Source organism: Eschscholzia californica, unplaced genomic scaffold, assembly GCF_041429995.1.
Source record: "Eschscholzia californica isolate CP2 unplaced genomic scaffold, dmEscCali1.0.p SCAF_1, whole genome shotgun sequence".
Classification (NCBI taxonomy): Eukaryota; Viridiplantae; Streptophyta; class Magnoliopsida; order Ranunculales; family Papaveraceae; genus Eschscholzia; species Eschscholzia californica.
In genome coordinates, this window is record NW_028238198.1 from 84,909,016 (window position 1) to 84,929,223 (window position 20,208).

The 20,208-nt window shown below is 34.2% G+C and overlaps 1 protein-coding gene and 1 pseudogene across 1 annotated transcript; both read right to left on the reverse strand.

The window, feature by feature from the left end:
- Window positions 1-617: 617 nt before the first annotated feature.
- LOC147570353 (protein OBERON 2-like) lies at window positions 618-1,464 on the reverse strand (annotated as a pseudogene).
- Window positions 1,465-4,544: 3,080 nt separating this feature from the next.
- LOC147570354 (uncharacterized) lies at window positions 4,545-5,357 on the reverse strand. Its single transcript, XM_086672716.1, has 3 exons — window positions 5,204-5,357; window positions 4,952-5,117; window positions 4,545-4,740 (listed from the first exon to the last, which is right to left on the reverse strand). Exons 1-3 carry the CDS (start codon window positions 5,217-5,219, stop codon window positions 4,695-4,697), a joined length of 228 nt encoding a protein of 75 aa, XP_086528842.1. The 5' UTR covers window positions 5,220-5,357; the 3' UTR covers window positions 4,545-4,694.
- Between the last annotated feature and the right edge of the window lie 14,851 nt (window positions 5,358-20,208).

A 20,208-nucleotide genomic window follows, 5' to 3' on the forward strand; every position in this document is an offset into this window, starting at 1 on the left:
AAACACACAAATAACCTAAGTATTAGTTAAGATAAATCATACGACATATAGAACTCATTTTTTACAAGTGAAAATATAAAGTCACGAAAAGCTTAATTTTTATTCGAGGAGTGCCACTAACAACTAAAGCGTTTGTAGAGAGATGAAACAAGAGAATCTTATCTTCCTAAATATTCATCAACACTAAAAAGGGGGTTTCAGCAAAATCAAATACTGAAAATAGGAAGGGAATTGGGGTAAGAAAAAGAACAATAGCCGAAAAAGACACACATTACAAAATATGATCCATATACCCAGAAACCTTAAGTTTGTCCACCAAATCTCTCATTTTTTTCTTTCTTTCGTGAATTACAAGTGATCTATCCAGACCCTGATATCAGAAATATAGGGAAATAAACAGAGTGATATCTCGAACTGTCCGTAGTATGAAAAAAAAATCCCTCAGAGAGTCGATTAATTGCAGCTTCCTCACTTCCTAACAAGGTTCAGTTGTTTACAATGATATTAATGTTCTCTGAATTGGGTCTACGTAAAACTTAAAGTTTACCTATTAAAACAACGAAGTGCGCACATGATAATCAACGAAACTACGGGTTCATGTGACAACATTACGACCATATAAAATATGTCTATTCGAATATATCTATAATGATGGAAGAACTACACCTAAAAAAAGGATGAAGTGAAAAAAAACTCAACTAACCTGCAGAAATTTCTGAGATGTTATCTTCCACATTCCATATTTCATCAAGACAGGTTCCATCTCTAAGCTGACATATATTAAAATTCAATACTTCATGAAACCAAAAGTTTAAGGAGAATGAGTTGAAACAAGGGCGCAGCACACATAAAAAATTGTTAATGCTTACCACACGACAAGGCTTACCTTCGCCAATAACAAACTAATTTGATCCAGCAACCTCTTTGCCTTTTCTTTTTGTGACCCGTACAAAATGCACAAACCCATATTTAGATTTTTTTCAATTTCCTCTCTAGAGTCGAGCGACTCACAAATTCTTAGAAAGTTTTCGACACGAGGAATAAGAATCTTTTCTCTTATCACAGCGTCGACAATAATATTCGGCATCTACCCCAATACTTTCGCCATTAGTCCCAGCAACGTAAGAACGAAGAATACAATCTAAATGACCAACATGGCCACATACAAAATCAGGGTCTTCCTTTTGACCTTGCTTGACATCTAATAAAGCTATATCCTCCCTGAGCCAAGTCAATAGTCTTGGAACATAGTATACAACAATCACGACAAAATCCATCTTCACTGCAGCAAATATCGCATTCCATGGATGGCAATAAGTTGCTCGTTGCTTGTTGACGGCTACAACTCTCATTTCCAATCTTACAATTCGTCTTTCTAACCTTTGACTCGGGTCTAAGTAGGGTGTCTTCGGTTTTCCTATTCCTACGATGCATTGTCGATATAGAAGTCCCATCATCTAGATATCCAATGACAAAAATTAGTTGCCGACTTCAGTGACCAGAACAGACCAACCACAGAGAAATGAGAAAAGTATTACTTATAGCTATAACAGAGCATAACCAATATAAAAAAGGGAATACCCTAGCAAACAATGAAAGCATAAACCAAAGTTTCATCTAAAGAACAATGCTCAAAATCAACGTAAACAATGGCGAGAACTAATAATAACCTTCTGTTGCCTAGTTATGGTTTCTGAAAGGCATCTTCCAACTAAAAGAAGCAAAGAAGGCATCTACATCAGCATCAGGAAATTGATTAATGATATATTCTCGAACCGTAACCTGGCTTTTCAAAATATACCCCCCTTTCGAATTCTTTCCAAGACGCCTTGGAGGATATAGGTACCTGTCTTGCATGACTCCAGAAGTGTTTACCCTGGTTCCAGCCCTCCATCCCCAATTATGATCACTAGGGTTTGGGCAATTTATAGGAGCATATGGCAAGCCTTCACCTGATTCGCCAATTTCCACTGGCCTCAGAACCAACCCATTATTTTTTCATCAGGAACATCAAGTCCAATAGTTTCGTGTCCGGAGTCCATCGAATAGCAATAAGTTTGCATGCAACACAAAGTTCCACGAAAAAAACCTTTGCTTTCGGAGTTAAAGGAGCTATAACAGCAGTAGTTGTGCATTATCAACATTGTGTCATCTATAAAGTAGATGGTAAAATTGAGAGTGAGTAATATAAGGATGCCCACAAATTCAAGGTAACTTGGGCATTCCTCACAATTAAAGAATGTCAATGTAATGAGCATTATACGCACTTCGGAAATCTTCATTATATGATCGAATCTGAATTCTAACAGATAAATTACCCTTGGTTATGTAGCGATGGCCATAATTCTGATGTGTCCATAACCACGACAGAGGACTCCGCATACCAAACAGAAACATAAGGCCTCGCGATTCTTTTATTCAAGTTTATTATACCCAAACAGTTAGAGTCGCTCTGAAGTGTATCACAATTCTGTTGTGTGCATTAAAGATTTGAAACCTAGATAATTTATACCCAGAAAAAAAAAAGTTGAGATAACCATGAATGAAGAATAAGAACCAAAGGTAGCATTTATTGTAAACAAACAATGAAAAGCCTTGAGCAAACTTTCAATCATCAAAACAAAATCAGTTAGAGAAAATGAAAAGAAACAACTTAATAGCGATGATTTAACCCAAAATGATCAAAACCAAGACAACCAAGATCTAGAGAGAGATAAATACCAACGCAGCTCTGGACTTCATCAGCTAAGAAGAAGACGCCTTTCTATCATGACCAGATCTCTTGGCGGCCATTATCATCTTCTGGGGCGTTCACACGCCATATATAAACATGTAAGGGAAGTTTTATAAGGCCTCCTCAATTTTGTTAAAAGGCCTCCCCATGAACCATTTTACTTGGTAAATTATCATTGAGGGGGGGCCTTTTAACAAAAGTGAGGGGGCCCTATAAAATCTCCCAACATGTAAATAGAGATGGATAGAAAAGTAAGATTAAAATCTAATTATCATTAATTTTGTTGTTTTGGAGAAAATAAATATGGTTAAGATTAGTTAGACAACAACTATACATTTTTGACCAAAAATTGTGACATTTGAACTACAATTATAACAGTTAAAAATCGATGAAAACTAACATATTTCAATTTTACGAATTGTTTGATGCAAAGATTTTTTTCCTTCCTTCTTTTTGATAAACTTCTTATAAGAAAAACAAAACAATTACAGATGCAAAAAAGAAATAACTGAAACAATTGGTACTTCAAACCTCTATGAAGCATTATTTCAAACACCTTGAGACAATCCTTTGATACTTTGAGACATATATTCAAGTTGAAGATCCTTTCTTTCCCAAGTGAAACGAGAAAAGGAAAAATTTACAAGTTTGTTTGCAAATAAACTCTCAACATATACTTTGAGACAATCCTTTGATATTTCAAATCCTGAACATATCGTCACTCTTTGTGTAACCAAATTTTATAAATCTCCCACAAATGACGGATATAATTTATTTGTTCTAGACTGAAAACGATGAAATCAAATCTATACTACAAAACTCAGTAATTTGAACTACAAATAGTTTTGAGGGATTGCTCGAACTATATGAAAAGCCAACCCCATCAAAACTCAAAACTATAACCCCACTCAACTCTTTGATTTCATTTGTAATTTCAATTCCATAGATAACTGTAAAAAAAAACGAAACAACAATTTGACACACAAAAATAATGAGATAAAAGCCAATCTAACCTTAAATGTTGGCAAAGAAATGACAGAGACAAACGACTGAAGATGATGATGAGACTCTATTACATTCAGTGTGTTACAGAGATAACGGGGTCGTGAGTGGTAAAAGGAAAATGAAGGGTTTGGTAGCCAAACCCACATTAGAGCGTGGACAGTCCGATTCAAGTCCGGGAAAAGAGAATGGAAGGTTGGATTTGTTTTTATAATGTAATGGTCCTAGTCACACTGCCAAGTCATATTGATACATTAATTTTGTCCTAGTCACAAGGATCTGTTTTGTATAATAGATATTATAATGTAATGGTCCTAGTCACACTGCCAAGTCATATTGATACATTAATTTTGTCCTAGTCACAAGGATCTGTTTTGTATAATAGATATATATATATATATATATATATATATATATATATATATATATATATATATATAGTTCGTTCTGTTCGGCTTAGGTGGTTTTCAAAAACCCAAACCGAAGCCAAATCGAATGAAGATCGATTGATCGTTTTTTTAGCCGAGCCAAGAAAAACATTGTTCGGTTCGATCCGAAAACCATTAGGTTTAGTTATGATTTGGTCGGTTTGGTCGACCGCTGCTAACCCTAATAACAGCCATCATGATCTTCAACTTGAAAAATATATTGACTTTTAATGGCTTAATGAATATACCAGCTATTTGTTCTTCCACTTAAAAACTTCATGATTTTTGTTGATACATCTTCACAACTAATCTGATTTTCAATTTGTCCACTTGACCATCTAGTTTGTACTTGATTTTGAAAATCCATAATACTATAAAACTTCAAAACAATCCCCACAACCCAAATATATGCATTAATAAAAAAAAAACAAGTATTAGCAAACACATTTATCTACACAAATCACAATGAATACAATGGTACAGGAAGCGAAAAACTAAAACAAGAAAATTAACATCTCAAATCCAAATCTTCAAAAGCAAGCATCCAATACACAACAACAACATATAGCTGCACAACTGCAAAACCACCAAACAAAAACAAACATTATTATTTAGTAAAACCCTAATAATTAAGTAAGAGATGAATTATGCAAGTGTCTTGGTTAGTTTCAATTTATCCAAATGATTCAACTTTTAGTTTATTCTCACAATATTTTCTCTTCGATAATTTAAAAATATTTAATTTATTAAAATAAAGTAAAAATAAAGAATGAAAACGGTAACTTACCATCCTTTCCAAAAACCATCGCCTCTGTCGGTGGTTTCTCCTGGAGTTGGTGGTTGTTGAGTATACTCTTCACCTGACTCTTTCCCTGGGTACCCAGCTGGTGGTGGTGCCTCATATGCTCCTCCTCCGGCTGGTAGTGGGTATCCCTCTACTGGTGGTGGCGCACCTAACAAATTTCGAATAAAATTAATTAGGAACATAAATAACCTGAAATTCTCAGAAATTAGCTAGAACAGAGAAATAGTAGAGTACCTGGAGCTTGAGCCATCTTAAACTTTGAGAAGATGAGTTCTAAACAGAGAAATAGAAAGTATAAGTTGTGATGAGAACAAACGGGGAATGTTTTGTTTAAATAACATGTAACAATATATATAGTATATCAAATTGGAATATGGAGTAGTTGGTCATAAACTATAAGTAATTAGAAATGCTTATAAGTGAAGGTACCACCGAATCAAATACAACTAAAAACGCGTAAAATTAAAAGAGGAATACTAAAAAAAACAAGAAACGTATCAACTTAAAATTAATATATGTGGGACAAATTCATTAAAATATTTTCATTTTATCATTTTGATATTACCGGTTGGTGTCGTGTTGTTTTCATCAGATGACACCTACATGAGTATATATTTTTTTTTATATTGAAAACGTACATGAGTATATGACTTGTCGTTTTTGCATTTTTATCATATCCTTACATCATTTTGTTATTGAGTTTTTATTCATAGGTAAGAAGTCGAGAAATATTATGAGTCGAGAACACACATGTGTTTAGAAATTTTGAGAAATTATTGAACTCATTATAGAAAGAGTAGTCTCGATCTGCAATATAGAAGCAGAGTTGATTTAAGAGTTTTTAAGTGAACAACTAATTGGAAGGAGTTGATAGTTAGAAGGTCATAAACCTCCATCATTTTAAAATTATGATATCAACACAGTGTCGAGATATGTCGACGGTTGACTCTTTGAAGTTGACATCATTGTTAGGACTTAGGATAGGTAGAAGGTCATAAACCTTCTCCAACAATAGTCTTCTTTGATATCTCTATTTGTAACATTGAGTTTTATACTAGAGATGCTCTAAAATTAGAGACATACTAAGTGGACAAATAGTTTTGACTTCATTTATCACTTTCATTAAAAGATGAAGAGATTCAAAGCTTGATTACGATCTAAACAATTCTTTTTCACCTCCCTAAAATTATATTTGTGTCAGTGTTTTTTAAGTTTTGGCAATACCTCTCTTGAGGGGTCTAACTATGTATGGGTCCAGTTAAGTATTAAAGAACCATCACTTATAGTCCATGAATTTATCTAGATATTGGTATTCTTTTTATTTTTATTTTGAAAAATCGACTACGATTTACGTTAGTCGATACAAGACATTGATACATCATACATCGACTATGTTCTAGTTTTGTATTTTAGATCGATATCCCACTTTTAGGCTCTACCCAAAAGCCAATCCGAAGGATTTGGTTATTGGAAAACTCAATCCGAACCAATCCATTAGTGGTTTGGTTCGGTAATTGTTTGGTCCGGTTGGATAACCCAACCATAAGATTAAACTTCAAACACAACAAAATTTGGACTTTAAAACCTGCCTTAACCATTAAATCTATACTATTAACAAAAATTAGGATTTACTTGTTTTTGCTTGTTTTTTTTTGTGACTTTTTTTTTTAATATTAAAGTGTTCTGATGGAACTGACTTAACCATAAAATTTCAACAATTCATCATGTCCCTAATATACTTTTATGAGGGTATAACCCGTGCCCGGTGTGCACGAACAGTTCTATCGAATGTGTCACGTGAGGTGATCTATACGTGTCCCACATTGTAACTATAGGCGCCCCACAAAGGCTAAAGTTTTAAGGAATTCAGACGCCTACAACAATAATATAGGTGCCTTTAAGTCTTTCCAAAGAAAAATAGGATCTTTAAAAAGATGCTCTTTCTTATAATCTGAACCCTTAGTTGATTTTTAATTAAATCTGAGCCATCCATTTTTGAATAGTTAAATCCCAACCATCAAAGACAAATTTGTGGGGATAAATCCTAGCCCTTGGGAGGAGGGGGAAAGTTACGCTCCTCCCTTATTATATAGATATATATAATATAATATATAAAAGACACCAATACAAGATTTTGTTAGCTTTTCGGTTATCTATTAAACAAATTTATTCGCTGAACCAAACTTCTCAATTATGACCTTTTAGTATCTGAATTAATCCAGGTATACTTTGGTTCGGTCTCCAAACCACCCAAATTCGTTTGGAGCGGATTGGTTTGGCCGGTTCGGATACTAAATGTACACTCCTAGTATGTTCGTCACCAAATCTTTAAGGTTATGTTTGGCGTACGGGAATATCGTGGGATTAAAATGTGATTCCTACGAACCACAATCCAAATTATTATTTGGCTCGCGGAAATGCAGGGAGAATCTTATTCCTCTACACAGAGGATTCCCCCTAAAAGTGGTAATAACCAGCCCAAGGGGTGAGTTTGTGTCATCCCCCTAATTAGATTTGTCTCAATATTTATTGACAAACAAAGAAAAAAAATCATCGAAAACTTTAATATAAAAAGATGAAGTTATTATTTTTTTTAAAATTTAATATTTTTATCTCTCAGCGTAAGAGCCACTTTGATGGAGTGTAGAGAGATATATAGAGAGCGGGCTCTCTTTTTTCATCCTAATTTTGATGGATTCTAATGTTGAGAGATATCCTATGCTACCATCAAAATCAATTTAACTCTTATATTTCTACAAATTTTTATAAATCTTTACATCCTTGTTCCTGTATGAACCAAACACCAAGTTAAGAATCCGTCATGAATCAAATTTCTATTTTCGGTCAAATCAAATAGCAAACTAAACTAAAATAACTTCACTCTTAAGAATCACGTTATATGGAATCACGTCTAATTCTCGCCCGCCAAACATGATTTTTAAGAATTTTTCTAAACTGAAGATAAAGATGGTTGGTGGTGAGAAAAATCTTGATGACGAAGATGAACAAATTGATTAGGAGAAGATGAAGATTGTTATGATGAAAATTATCAATTTACCATGACAGATTGACAGGGTCTAATTTCACTCACACTCACACTACTAAGTCAAAATTGGTCAAGTTGATTAAAAAAACTTAAAATCTTTCTAACTATTAGAGAATTAGAGGTTATATAAGCTAATAAGAGATCTGACTAAGCTGTCTAGTCTTAGCTGACTCAATAAGAAAGCTAACTCAAATAGTTAGTTTGGTTAAATAAGAAGTTAGAGAAGGTTAGTTATAATTAAAGTAGTAGTTAGAGAAAGTTGTTATGATTAACAACTTAACTAACTATTAAGAAAGTCAATTAATCTTTCTCTCTCTATCTGTAACAAACTATTTCCTTATCTCTCTAGATGATATAAATTGAGATCATCCTCTTTGTAATAGATCATTGAAAAAGAGAGTTAATAAAATTACAGAGTTTTATCAAAGAGAATTAGTTAAATTTTCATGGTATCAGATTTCTAACCTAATGAATCCCACAACCAATTCCGCTGCTTCTGCTTCTGCTTCTTCTTCTTCTAATCACCATCACTCGATCTCCAATATAGCAAATTTCGTATCTGATAAGCTTGATGGATCGAATTACCTAATTTGGAAGGATCAAGTTGAATCGATTTTATATGGTGTTGATCTAATAGATTATGTTGATGGCTCCATTGAAATACCAGCTATGAAGATTGTTGAAGATGATAGAGAAATTCTGAATCCCGAGTATAAGATATGGAAGAAACAGGATAGTTTTGTTCAATCTTGCTTAAAAGCAACTTTTTCACCTGAGATCAAATCAGATGTTCTTGGTTTAAAATCGGCCTATGAAATCTGGTCTTATCTTGATCTCATATACACAGAAGAGTTCGAAGCTAAGAAAGATTTACTTCGTTCACAAATTCAATCTATAAAGAAAGGAAATTCCACTATTGGGGAGTATATCAGGAAGATCAAATCTCTTGCTGATGCCCTAATTGCAGTCAATGATAAGGTAACAGACAAAGAACTTTGTAGAATTACTCTTCTAGGTTTAGGGAAAGATTATAGACAATTTGTTATTTCTATGAATATTAGAGAAGGACGAATTACATTTCCTGAACTTAGGTCAAAATTACTACACCATGAGCAATGGTTACTCAATGAATCACAAGAGGAACCAGAAAATGCCTTTTTTGTTCATAGACAATCACAATATAGACAGAAGAATGATAATAGGCAGAAACCTCAGGGTAAACCCTATCAAAATCATTCAAATTATAGTAAGACCACACATGATCTTCATCAAGATCAGGTCAAATTGAGCTACTCCAATCCTAATAAAGGTAAGAACATCACAGAAGGTCCTAAGTTGGGTCCAAAAGCTGAAAATTTTGATTTTGCTACAGTTCCTTGTGGAATCTGTAGAAGATGGGGTCATATGGCTGCAAATTGTTTCTTTAGATATGCTCAGCCTAAAGCAAACAAACCATATCACCCTAATTTTGCTGGTCTTCATATTGAGGAAGAGGAAGATGATAATGATACAAAAGAACTTGAAGAAACTTTTTCAGATGATAATGATGAGGACATAGTGGTTGCTGAATGTAATATGGCTATCTTATCTGGTTCTTCTACATTTGATGGAGATGATTCAATTCAAGAATGTCATTTGGTAGTGTCAACTCCTTGGTTGGCTGACACTGGGGCTTCCAGCCATATGACAAACAATAAGTCTATCATATGTGAACCAAAAGACTATAAAGGCAAAGAAAGAGTCATGGTTGGAGATGGAAAGTATTTGCCTATAATGGAAACAGGTAATACTACTCTATCTATTTCTTCTCATCCTTTTAAACTAGAGAATGTTCTTCATGTACCCAATATAAAGAAGAACTTGTTATCTGTTTCCAAGTTTACAAATGAGAATTTTTGTTCAGTAGAGTTCCTTCCATGGGGTTATAACATCAAAGACCTTATGTCTGGTTCAATTCTAGCTGAGGGTCCTATGGTTAATGATCTATATCCTATAAATTTTACAAAACACAGTACTCCTTTAGAAGCTCATAGTGCTATAAAATGCTTAGATCCTCATCTATGGCATTCAAGGTTAGGACATCCATCAAAAGCTATATTACTTCAATTGAATCATGAAGACAAGATCAAATTTAAGTCTCAACAACTTGAGAATGTCTGCCATTCATGTCAACTAGGTAAAAGTAAATGTCTTCCTTTTACTTCTTCATCTTCAAAATCATCACTCCCTCTTGAATTGATTCATTGTGATATATGGGGTCCAGCACCAATTCCAACATCCTCTGGAATTAGATATTATATACTCTTCATTGATGATTATAGTAGGTTTTCATGGATATATCCATTAACAGTAAGATCAGACAGTCTGAATTGCTTTAAGCACTTTAAAGCTTCAAATGAGAATCTTCTCTCCTCCAAAATTAAGAAGTTTCAAAGTGATGGTGCTCCTGAGTTGGCAAAGGGTGAATTCAAGAGATTTCTAGATGATAATGGGATTGTATTCAGGTGCTCTTGCCCATACACTCCCCAACAGAATGGTAAAGCAGAGAGGAAGAACAGACATGTCACTGAAATGGGTAATACTTTACTTATTCACTCCTCTTTACCTAAAAAGTTCTGGTTTGATGCATTTTCTACTTCAGCATATATCATTAATAGGTTACCTACACCTATATTAGAAAACATATCTCCTTATGAATGTCTTTTTCATAAAGCACCAGACTATAAATTCATGAAGGTCTTTGGGTCTACATGTTATCCTTATCTAGCTCATTCTAGAAAAGATAAACTCAGTCCTAAATCAGCACAGTGCATCTTCTTGGGTTATAGTTCTATACATAAAGGTTACAAATGCTATGATATTAGTTTAGATAGGATGCACATCTCTAGACATGTGATATTTGATGAATCTTCCTTCTATTTTAAAAACCATTGCCTTGACAAGTCTAAATCAGTCTCTGTTACACTACCCAAGGAAATTACACTTTCTATTCCTATGTTTACCACTCACTGCCAAGATCAGGCACAACCTTTACAACTCCCAACTATTTCCACTTCTGGAAATGGGTCTGCACAGCCTACTCAGATAGCTGTTTCTTCTCTTAATATTGACACTTCAACATCTTCATCTCAATCACTTCATCCTATGACCACAAGGTCAAAGAGTGGTATTCAAAAACCAAAGTCCATTCCTGATTTTGTTGCAAATTATTCCATTTATCATCCTCTTTCATCTGCTTTTGTGGCTGTTCTTCAAAAATTTCATGAACCAACCTCATTCAAGGAAGCATCTAAATCTGTGGAATGGTGTAATGCTATGAAAGATGAATTTTTAGCTTTACAAAAGAATGATACTTGGTCTTTAGTTCCTAGAGACTCATCTATGAATGTTCTAGGATGTAAATGGGTTTACAAAGTGAAACAGAGGGCTGATGGGTCTTTAGAAAGATACAAAGCTCGTTTGGTTGCTAAGGGCTATCACCAACAAGATGGGGTTGACTTCAATGAAACTTTCAGCCCTGTGGTCAAATCTACAACAGTGAGACTCATTCTAACCATAGCTGTTACCAAGTCTTGGATTATCAAACAACTTGATGTATCCAATGCTTTCTTACATGGGATTTTAGATGAAAGAGTTTATATGGTTCAGCCACAAGGATTTGTTGATAAAATTAATAGGAATCATGTCTGCCTATTACACAAATCATTATATGGATTAAAGCAGGCACCTAGGGCCTGGTTTACTAGATTTGCAAATTTTCTTCTCAAGTATGGCTTTGCTAAGAGTACTACAGATCATTCTATGTTCTTTCTTCTTCAGCAAAATGAGGTATTGGTACTCTTACTATATGTGGATGACATTATACTTACAGGGTCATCTTCAATTTTGATTGAATCTCTCATCAAGACCTTAAGTTTAGAATTTGCTATGAAGGATCTTGGTCAATTACATTATTTCTTGGGGATTGAGGTGCTAAGAAGAAATGGTACTGGTTCTATTCTACTCACTCAGAAGAAGTACACTCTTCAAATACTTGAGAAGGCTTCAATGTTGGATTGTAAAATCAGCAAAACACCTGTTGCTAGTGGGTCAAGAGTTTCAAAACTAGATGGTGATATCCTATCTGATCCTTCTTCCTATAGAAGCATTGTGGGAGCTCTACAATATCTCTCACTCACAAGGCCAGACATCTCATATGCAGTTAACTACACCGCTCAATTCATGTAGGAGCCAAGATCATCTCACTTTATTATTGTCAAAAAGATTTTGAGATATTTGAAAGGATCTCTTGGCTCTGGAATCACCATTAATCCAGGTAACTTGACTACTCTTCAATCCTACTCTGATTCAGATTGGGCAGGATTCCCTGATACTAGAAGATCAACAACTGGCTTTTGTATTTTTCTTGGTTCTACCCTCTTATCATGGTCTTCAAAGAAGCAACCAACTGTGGCCAGGTCTTCTACAGAGGCTGAGTATAAGTCTCTAAGTGTGGCTACTACTGAAATTTTATGGATTAGCTATCTCTTAGATGAGCTTCATATGCCATTATCTAAACCCTTTCTCATCTACTGTGATAATCAAGTAGCAAAGCATATTGCCTCTAATCCTATATTTCATGCTCGCACCAAGCATATAGAGGTGGATTATCATTTCATCAGGGATCTAGTTGCTAATGGTTCACTTCAGATCAAGTATATCCCTACTCATCTTCAGCTGGCTGACATTTTCACCAAAGGTTTACCTTTCCCAAGCTTCACCACTCTTAGGAACAAGCTGATGCACTTTGAAGAAGCATAGCTTGAGGGGGGATATTAGAGAATTAGAGGTTATATAAGCTAATAAGAGATCTGACTAAGCTGTCTAGTCTTAGCTGACTCAATAAGAAAGCTAACTCAAATAGTTAGTTTGGTTAAATAAGAAGTTAGAGAAGGTTAGTTATAATTAAAGTAGTAGTTAGAGAAAGTTGTTATGATTAACAACTTAACTAACTATTAAGAAAGTCAATTAATCTTTCTCTCTCTATCTGTAACAAACTATTTCCTTATCTCTCTAGATGATATAAATTGAGATCATCCTCTTTGTAATAGATCATTGAAAAAGAGAGTTAATAAAATTACAGAGTTTTATCAAAGAGAATTAGTTAAATTTTCACTAACACTCCCAAAATCTAGGTATTCCTCCATTAATTCTTTTACTCACCACACTGATTACCCCACCACTCCAAATTTTTTGTTGGTGGACAGACGACGAAATCAAACAATTATGTATTTTAAGATCATATTCAAATTATTGAAGTTTTCTTTTGTATTTTAATGGTGAAAATCAGGAAATGGGAGAAACTTTACACTCCTATTTTGATTTAGATAAAACTATAAATACCGAAGAATCACCCACTAAAAAAATATAAAAACATCTCATGAAGCATCGTTTTAAGTTTTTCTTTCAAAGACAGTGGAATTATTCTTGAAAAACAAAAAACTTCATAAATGTATCCTATCAAAGGTACCAGTCCGACAGATTGCATTTTGGATCGACATGAAGCTACAAATATGTAAATGGAACATACCGATTTTGTCTTACCGACGAAAGACTTATCAATCAAAGTTCTTTCTAGATGTTGCTCTCTGTTATTTGTCGGTACGACTGTACCAGTGCGTTATGTTATACATCGGGTTTATCTTTCTGACATATTGCATTATAGTTCGACATGAAGCTATCAATATGTAATGGAACATATCGATTTTATATTACCGACGGAAAACTTATCCAAATCAAATGTTGCTCTCTGTTATATGTCGGTTGGACTATATCGACGCCTATGTTACACATTGGTTTCAGTTTACCGATGGAAAACTTATCAAAATTCTCTTCAAATGTTGCTATCTGTTATCTGTTGGTTGGATTGTACCAATGCCTTACGTTACATATTGGTTTCATCTTTCCGGCATGTTGCATTATTGGTTGACACAAAGCTACCGATACGTAATGGAACATATCGATTTTAACTTACCGACGGAACATCTATCAAAGTTCTTTCTAATGTTGATCTCTGTTATCTATCGGTAGGACTACCGATACCTTATATTACGCATCAGTTTCATCTTTCCGATAGTTTAAGCAGATAATTGATTTCATCTTATCGATATAGATTGGTCAAGACATTTGACCAACATGTGTGTGTACTGAAGTGAGTGTTTTAGAGCAAAAAAAAGGTGTAAATGTGAGTGAGAAGTGTGAGTGTATCAGGTAAAAAGGGTAAGAGTATATTAACATTCCCCTACCGGAAATAACAAACTTTTTACATGATATAATAGGTTTACCTTCTCGGGCCTTCAGGCCATTTATTTTGGGGCCAAATTCCAATTTTCTCCATAGTAAATGCTAAAGGGAGTCCAATTACCAATTAGGAAATGGATAAACTCAAATTTATGTTAGCATCAATCATCTCTAAAACTCTCTTTCTTTCTCTGATCGTCAGTACAAGTTTCTGAACAGTTTACGAGGATGATGATGATGCTGAAAAGACCCCAACATTCATTGCCGACCCTCCACGACGATGTTATCACCAACATCTTTGCTATGTTACCAGTCAAATCTATCTATCGGTTCATGTCAGTATCCAAAACATGGTGTTCTCAATTATCTAACCCTGATTTCATTAAACTCTATAACTCTACTTCTATACGACTAGACAAATTTAGTCTCATCCTAGCGATTGATGCAAATCATATTGAGACGAACCTCGTCTCAATATGATCGATTACCCATCCTTTTATCTACAATAAGATCTTGGAATATTGGGTTCTTGTAATGGATTGATTTGCTACTCTTATGATTATTACTTTCTGAACCCATCTACTTATGAATATAGACTATTACCGCCAAAGCCTCCCTTTAGACACCTCATAGAAGACTCAGTTGTTAACAAGTGCTCGTAGGGCTTCGGTTATGATTTCAAACTTGATGATTATAAGTTTATATTACTTCCAGGAATATCGGTTTGTCGTGAAGTTTACACCGAACCTGTCATCTACAGTTTACGCTCAGATTCATGGAAATATATTGACAAAATTCCATACAAAGTCATTTCGAAGAGTTGTGGTGTGTTTGTTAATGGAGCCCTTCATTGGAAAGCAACTTCGTCCGTAACCTCATGTGATGTTATACTTTCATTTGATATGGTTAATGAGAAATTAGAGGAACTACCAATACCTAGGGATTTGAATGCCACATTTTCTACATTCTTATCGGTATTATGGTTGTGGGTGTTTTGAGGAAGTATCTTTGTGTATTTGACAATATTTCTGAAGTTCAAACTGAAGTATGGGTAATGGAGGAGTAAGGGATCACTGGGTCTTGGACTAAATTGTTGAGCATTACCACAGACAATGTTATTCGATCAGTTTCTTAATGAAGCCGATCAAGTCCTTCAATATTGTTGAAGAATATGTTGGATTATGTATTATATGATCAAAAGAAGAAAAAAGATACAATTTTGAAGATACGTGCAAACACTATTTATTCTAAAGCAGTGGCTTGTGTTAGGGGTTTAGTTTCACTGGATTCTAAAACGTATTTGAAGCAAGAACCCGACAAAGATAAACAGCGAAGGATAAGAAAACGCTGTGGAGAGTTATGTTATTATGGGGACTTTGTACTAAATTAAGGCTAGTAATATATTTGCGCCCAATATTTTTTATTTTTCGGTAATTCCTTCGGCTTTATGCTTGAACTTTATTTTGATTTTAATTTAATGTGTTCACAGAACCATGAATTATAATCAGTTAAGCCTACTTCTTTAGGTGTATTGACGTATTGCTATGGGAGGGTTGATGAGTTTTTTTGTTTGTCTTATGTTTCGAATGGGCTAACAAGGTATAACATGGATCACGTTATCTCTAATCATTCTCTTAGGGTTGAAAGTGAACAGGATTACCACATAAAAATGAATGTGATTACCAGAACTGTGTTGCGACTACCAGTAAATACCTTGATTGTTTGGGTTGGTCAGATTATGATTGGTAGAGATTGATTTTGTTTGTTGATTATTTGATATAGACCAAGTAGTGGAGATGTTTGACGTCGCCAGCATCTAATATTGTCATCATAAGCATCACAAGAGCAAATACCATCAGCACACCTCCTCTCATTTTTTTTTTATGTACTTGAATACTTGATAAACTGTTCTACTATCTGATCATTTTCTTTTCTCCACTCAAAATTGTACACTAACTAACGGAAGTGCTAAAATCACAAAGGATTCTGACAAAAGAAGGTACTCAGCTGATGTGGCTGTTGTGGTTTGAAAGTTTGACTAAATTTAGGTCGTTGAGAGATGAATATCACCCCCGCTACATCAGCTGGGTAATTTATTTTGTCAGAATCTTTTGTGATTCTAGCACTTCCGTTGTACTAATACAATATTGCTCACAAAACATTAAACTTGAATATTGTCATGAGAGTTGGAACATGAAATCCCATTCTACACCATAAAAATACAATTGCCACGATGAATAGCGTACATCTCGTGACTAGTTGGGTAAGGAACATTACATGGACAACCGACCACCAAAGTCTGAAACCCTCGAGTAGGGTTCGTTGGGAAGCCTCCTCCAGGTCCTCTTCGTCTCAGATGAAGGGGGTTCTGGCCTTATTTATTTTCAAACTCTCCTCAGAAACAATGACTACTAAGAAAAGTAATTTCAATATATTTTATCATCTTAACAAACAATTAGAGAGAGAAGTAATCAAACTAGATGTTCAGTATCTATGGTTAAATTGATGGTACATTTTACAAATGGGTTTTTGAAATAACCACAATTCTTCAATCTCCTCTCGAACTTCAACTGGCTGTAAATCATTGTTGACAGTTTGTGCAACGAATTGGTCAAAGATTGTTGGCAACATACCAAATTATAAGACCAAACAATCTTTTTTCTATTTACATAAAGTATATTCGGTCATGAGGCCTTAGCACTCACACAGATCCCATAATCAGGGTAGGAGATTACGAGTGTTTCGGACTCACATGGACACGTAAGTCGTGTACGCCCCAAATCCAAAAGACATGAAATAAGACTACTTATTAAATTCAAGAAAACAAGCTTATAACATAAACAAAATTGTTATTTTCCCATTGATATTTGAAATCTGAATATTCAGAAATTTATTTAGAAATGTGATTCTCTTGTGGAGGGATACGATACCCACACATAATGGTAATATATCTAATACACTCACGTGTCAGTGTGCTAACGTTGAGTTCGGCCATGTGTAGACCAAGTTAGTGTTTTCACCTTCTTCGTCGGCAGTATATAATCCATCTGCAAAAGCAAGGTACAAGCAAAGTTTACCACCACACCTCTTACTATCTCTACTAAACTTGAATACTTGATAACCTCCTTGAACCATTTGACCATTTTCTTTTGTCCACCAAAAATTGCACCAAAACAATGTCCTTCCCCAAAAATTAGCTTTAAAATGAAATTGATATAGCTCATTAAAAGCAATCTTTTGCTCTTGTAGATCGTCGTCTTTCGATTTACAATGAAGGTACAACATCGTGTTTTTAGATATCTGATTCTGCACTATTACGACCGTAGGGTAAAGATAAACATCAAACAAAAGAGGTCGAGTATCTCCCTGACAGTTTGAACATGAAAACCCAAACAACACACATAATACTATGGCAAAATTCACTAACCAACTCATCATTCTTGATTGTTTTACTTGAGCAATATAGTTCACAGAGGTATATATTGATGGTATAAATCTTTTCTTTGGAAATGATTTAAGATTCAAAATATTTAAAAAGGTTATTTTGAAATATTTGTGGACATTGTAGAAAAAAGATTTTTTTTGGGGATCTTTCTAAAAGTGTTTTATTTTAACATCTTATCTTCTAAATATATTAGATTCATTAATTATTATTTTTTTTAGCATGTCAAAATATTTTGGGAAGTAATTTTAGAGAGGTAGGCAAAATGGAAAGAAGTCCAGAAATTTTAGATGCATTCACCATATGCACTCAAATTTTAGGGAGTTTTTAATTCAAATGACATCTTATCTTCTAAATTTGTAGGATTCTTTAATTATTTTTATTTTTAACACGTCAAAATATTTGGAAAGTAGTTTTGAAAAGGAAGACAAAATGGAACATCTTAATAAAAGACACGTCTATATATAGAGTAATTACCAGAGTTGCTAAGCACTTTGATTTCCTTAGCTATTCTCCTCGTATACTGCATTATTACATTCCAACCATTGAGATTTTAGGTTTAGGTCTGAGTTTGAAATTGTCTAAGATAGAGATAGAATTTAGAGGGGTTACTTCTCAAATTTGAGAGTATATATATATTTATATATGTTAGGAGTAGCTTTTCATCAATTTGGTTCTCTTATAATAGAAAGAGAGAAAGAGAGAAAGAGAGAAAGAGAGAGAGGCTGATAGAGGAGAAGAGAGAAGAGAGAAATTCCGGCCGGCTAACTTTTCTCCGGTGACTTGAGGGGGAGGGAGTGTTTAGTTTGAGTTTTTTTAGGTTTGCACCGTCTTCCCTGAAAACATTTCCGCTTTCCCTAAAACAGTGGCCTAAAATAAAATTAACTAAAATCGTAGTGTTTAGCTGATGTAACTACTCTTATTTCACATTATATATGAAGATAATTTTTTATAAGTGGAGTATAAATATAAATCTAAATAAATTGTCAAACAAAAAACAACCGATTTCGTGTTCCATTGGCACCCCTTGGTCTTTAATCTTGGTTCCGCCGGTGTCTAGTCCACACCCTTGTCTTCAACATTCTCGGTAAGATCCTAATTAATCGACCAAATCTGGAATTTTCTTAGGGTGGAGACATCAGACATGTTGATGAAACAATGAGAGAAACAATCCTTATTTATTTTCAATCTTTTCTCGGTCATGGGGCCTTGGGACTCACTCAAATCCAATAATCAGGGCAGGAGATTAGGAGTGTTTCGGACTCACATGGATGCATAAGTATCCGGGGGTACGCCCGAAATCCAAAATACTGTACATGAAATAAGACTACTTATTAAATTCAAGAAAACAACCTTATAACATAAAAATTGTTATCTCTCTACTAATGTTTGAAATCTGAATATTCGAAATTTAGTTAGAAATGTGATTCTTGTGTGGATGGATATGATACCCACACATGATGGTGACATATCTAATACACTCACGTCTCAGTGTGCTAAAGTTGAAAAGTTGAGTTCGGCCATTGGTAGACCAAGTTATTGTTTTCACCTTCGTCGCTAGTATATAATCCATCTGCAAAAGCAATGTACAAGCAATTTTTACCACCACACCTCCTGCGATCTCTATTATGCATGAATACTTGATAAACTCCTCGTACCATCTGGCCATTCTTTTTTGTCCACCCAAAATTGCACCAAAACAATGTCGTTCCCCAATAATTAGGCTTAAATTGAAATTGATATAGCTCATTAAAAGCAATTTTTTGCTCCTGTAGATCATCGTCTTTTGATCTACAATGAAGGTACAACATCGTGCTTTTAGATATCTTATTCTGCACTAATACGACCGTGGGGTCAGGATAAACATCACCAAAAAGAGGTCGAGTATCTCCCTGACAGTTTGAACATGAAAACCCAAACAACACCCATAATACTATGGCAAAATTCAGTAACCAACTCATCATTCTTGATTGTTTTACTTAAGCAATATAGTTCACAGAGGTACATTAGCATTTTCAGTTATGTGCTCAATATATATATTGGTGGTATAAATCTTTTCTTTGAGTTATTTGGAAATGTTTGTGGACATAGTGGAAAGAATTTTTCGGGATCTTTCTGAAAGTGTTTTATTTTAACATCTTATCTTCTAAATATATTAGATTCATTAATTTTTTTACTTTTAACACGTCAACATATTTTGGAAAGTAATTGTAGAGAGTAGACAAAATGAATAGAAATCATCATATGCACTCACATTATTCAAATGACATCTTAGCTTCTAAATTTGTAAGATTCGTTAATTATTTTTACTTTTAACACGTCAAAATATTTGGAAAGTAGTTTTGAAAAGTGAGACAAAATGGGACATCCCAAAAAAAGACACGTCTATACATTGAGGACTTCTCAAATTTGAGAGTATATATATATATATATATATATATATATATATATATATATATGTTTTTTTTTTAT

Excerpts from the sequence above, each read along its gene's own strand:
- LOC147570354 (XM_086672716.1), bottom strand. Across the intron at positions 4,741-4,951 it reads GATGGTTTTTGGAAAGGATG|TTGTGCAGCTATATGTTGTT; the intron begins GTAAGTTACCGT and ends GTGGTTTTGCAG.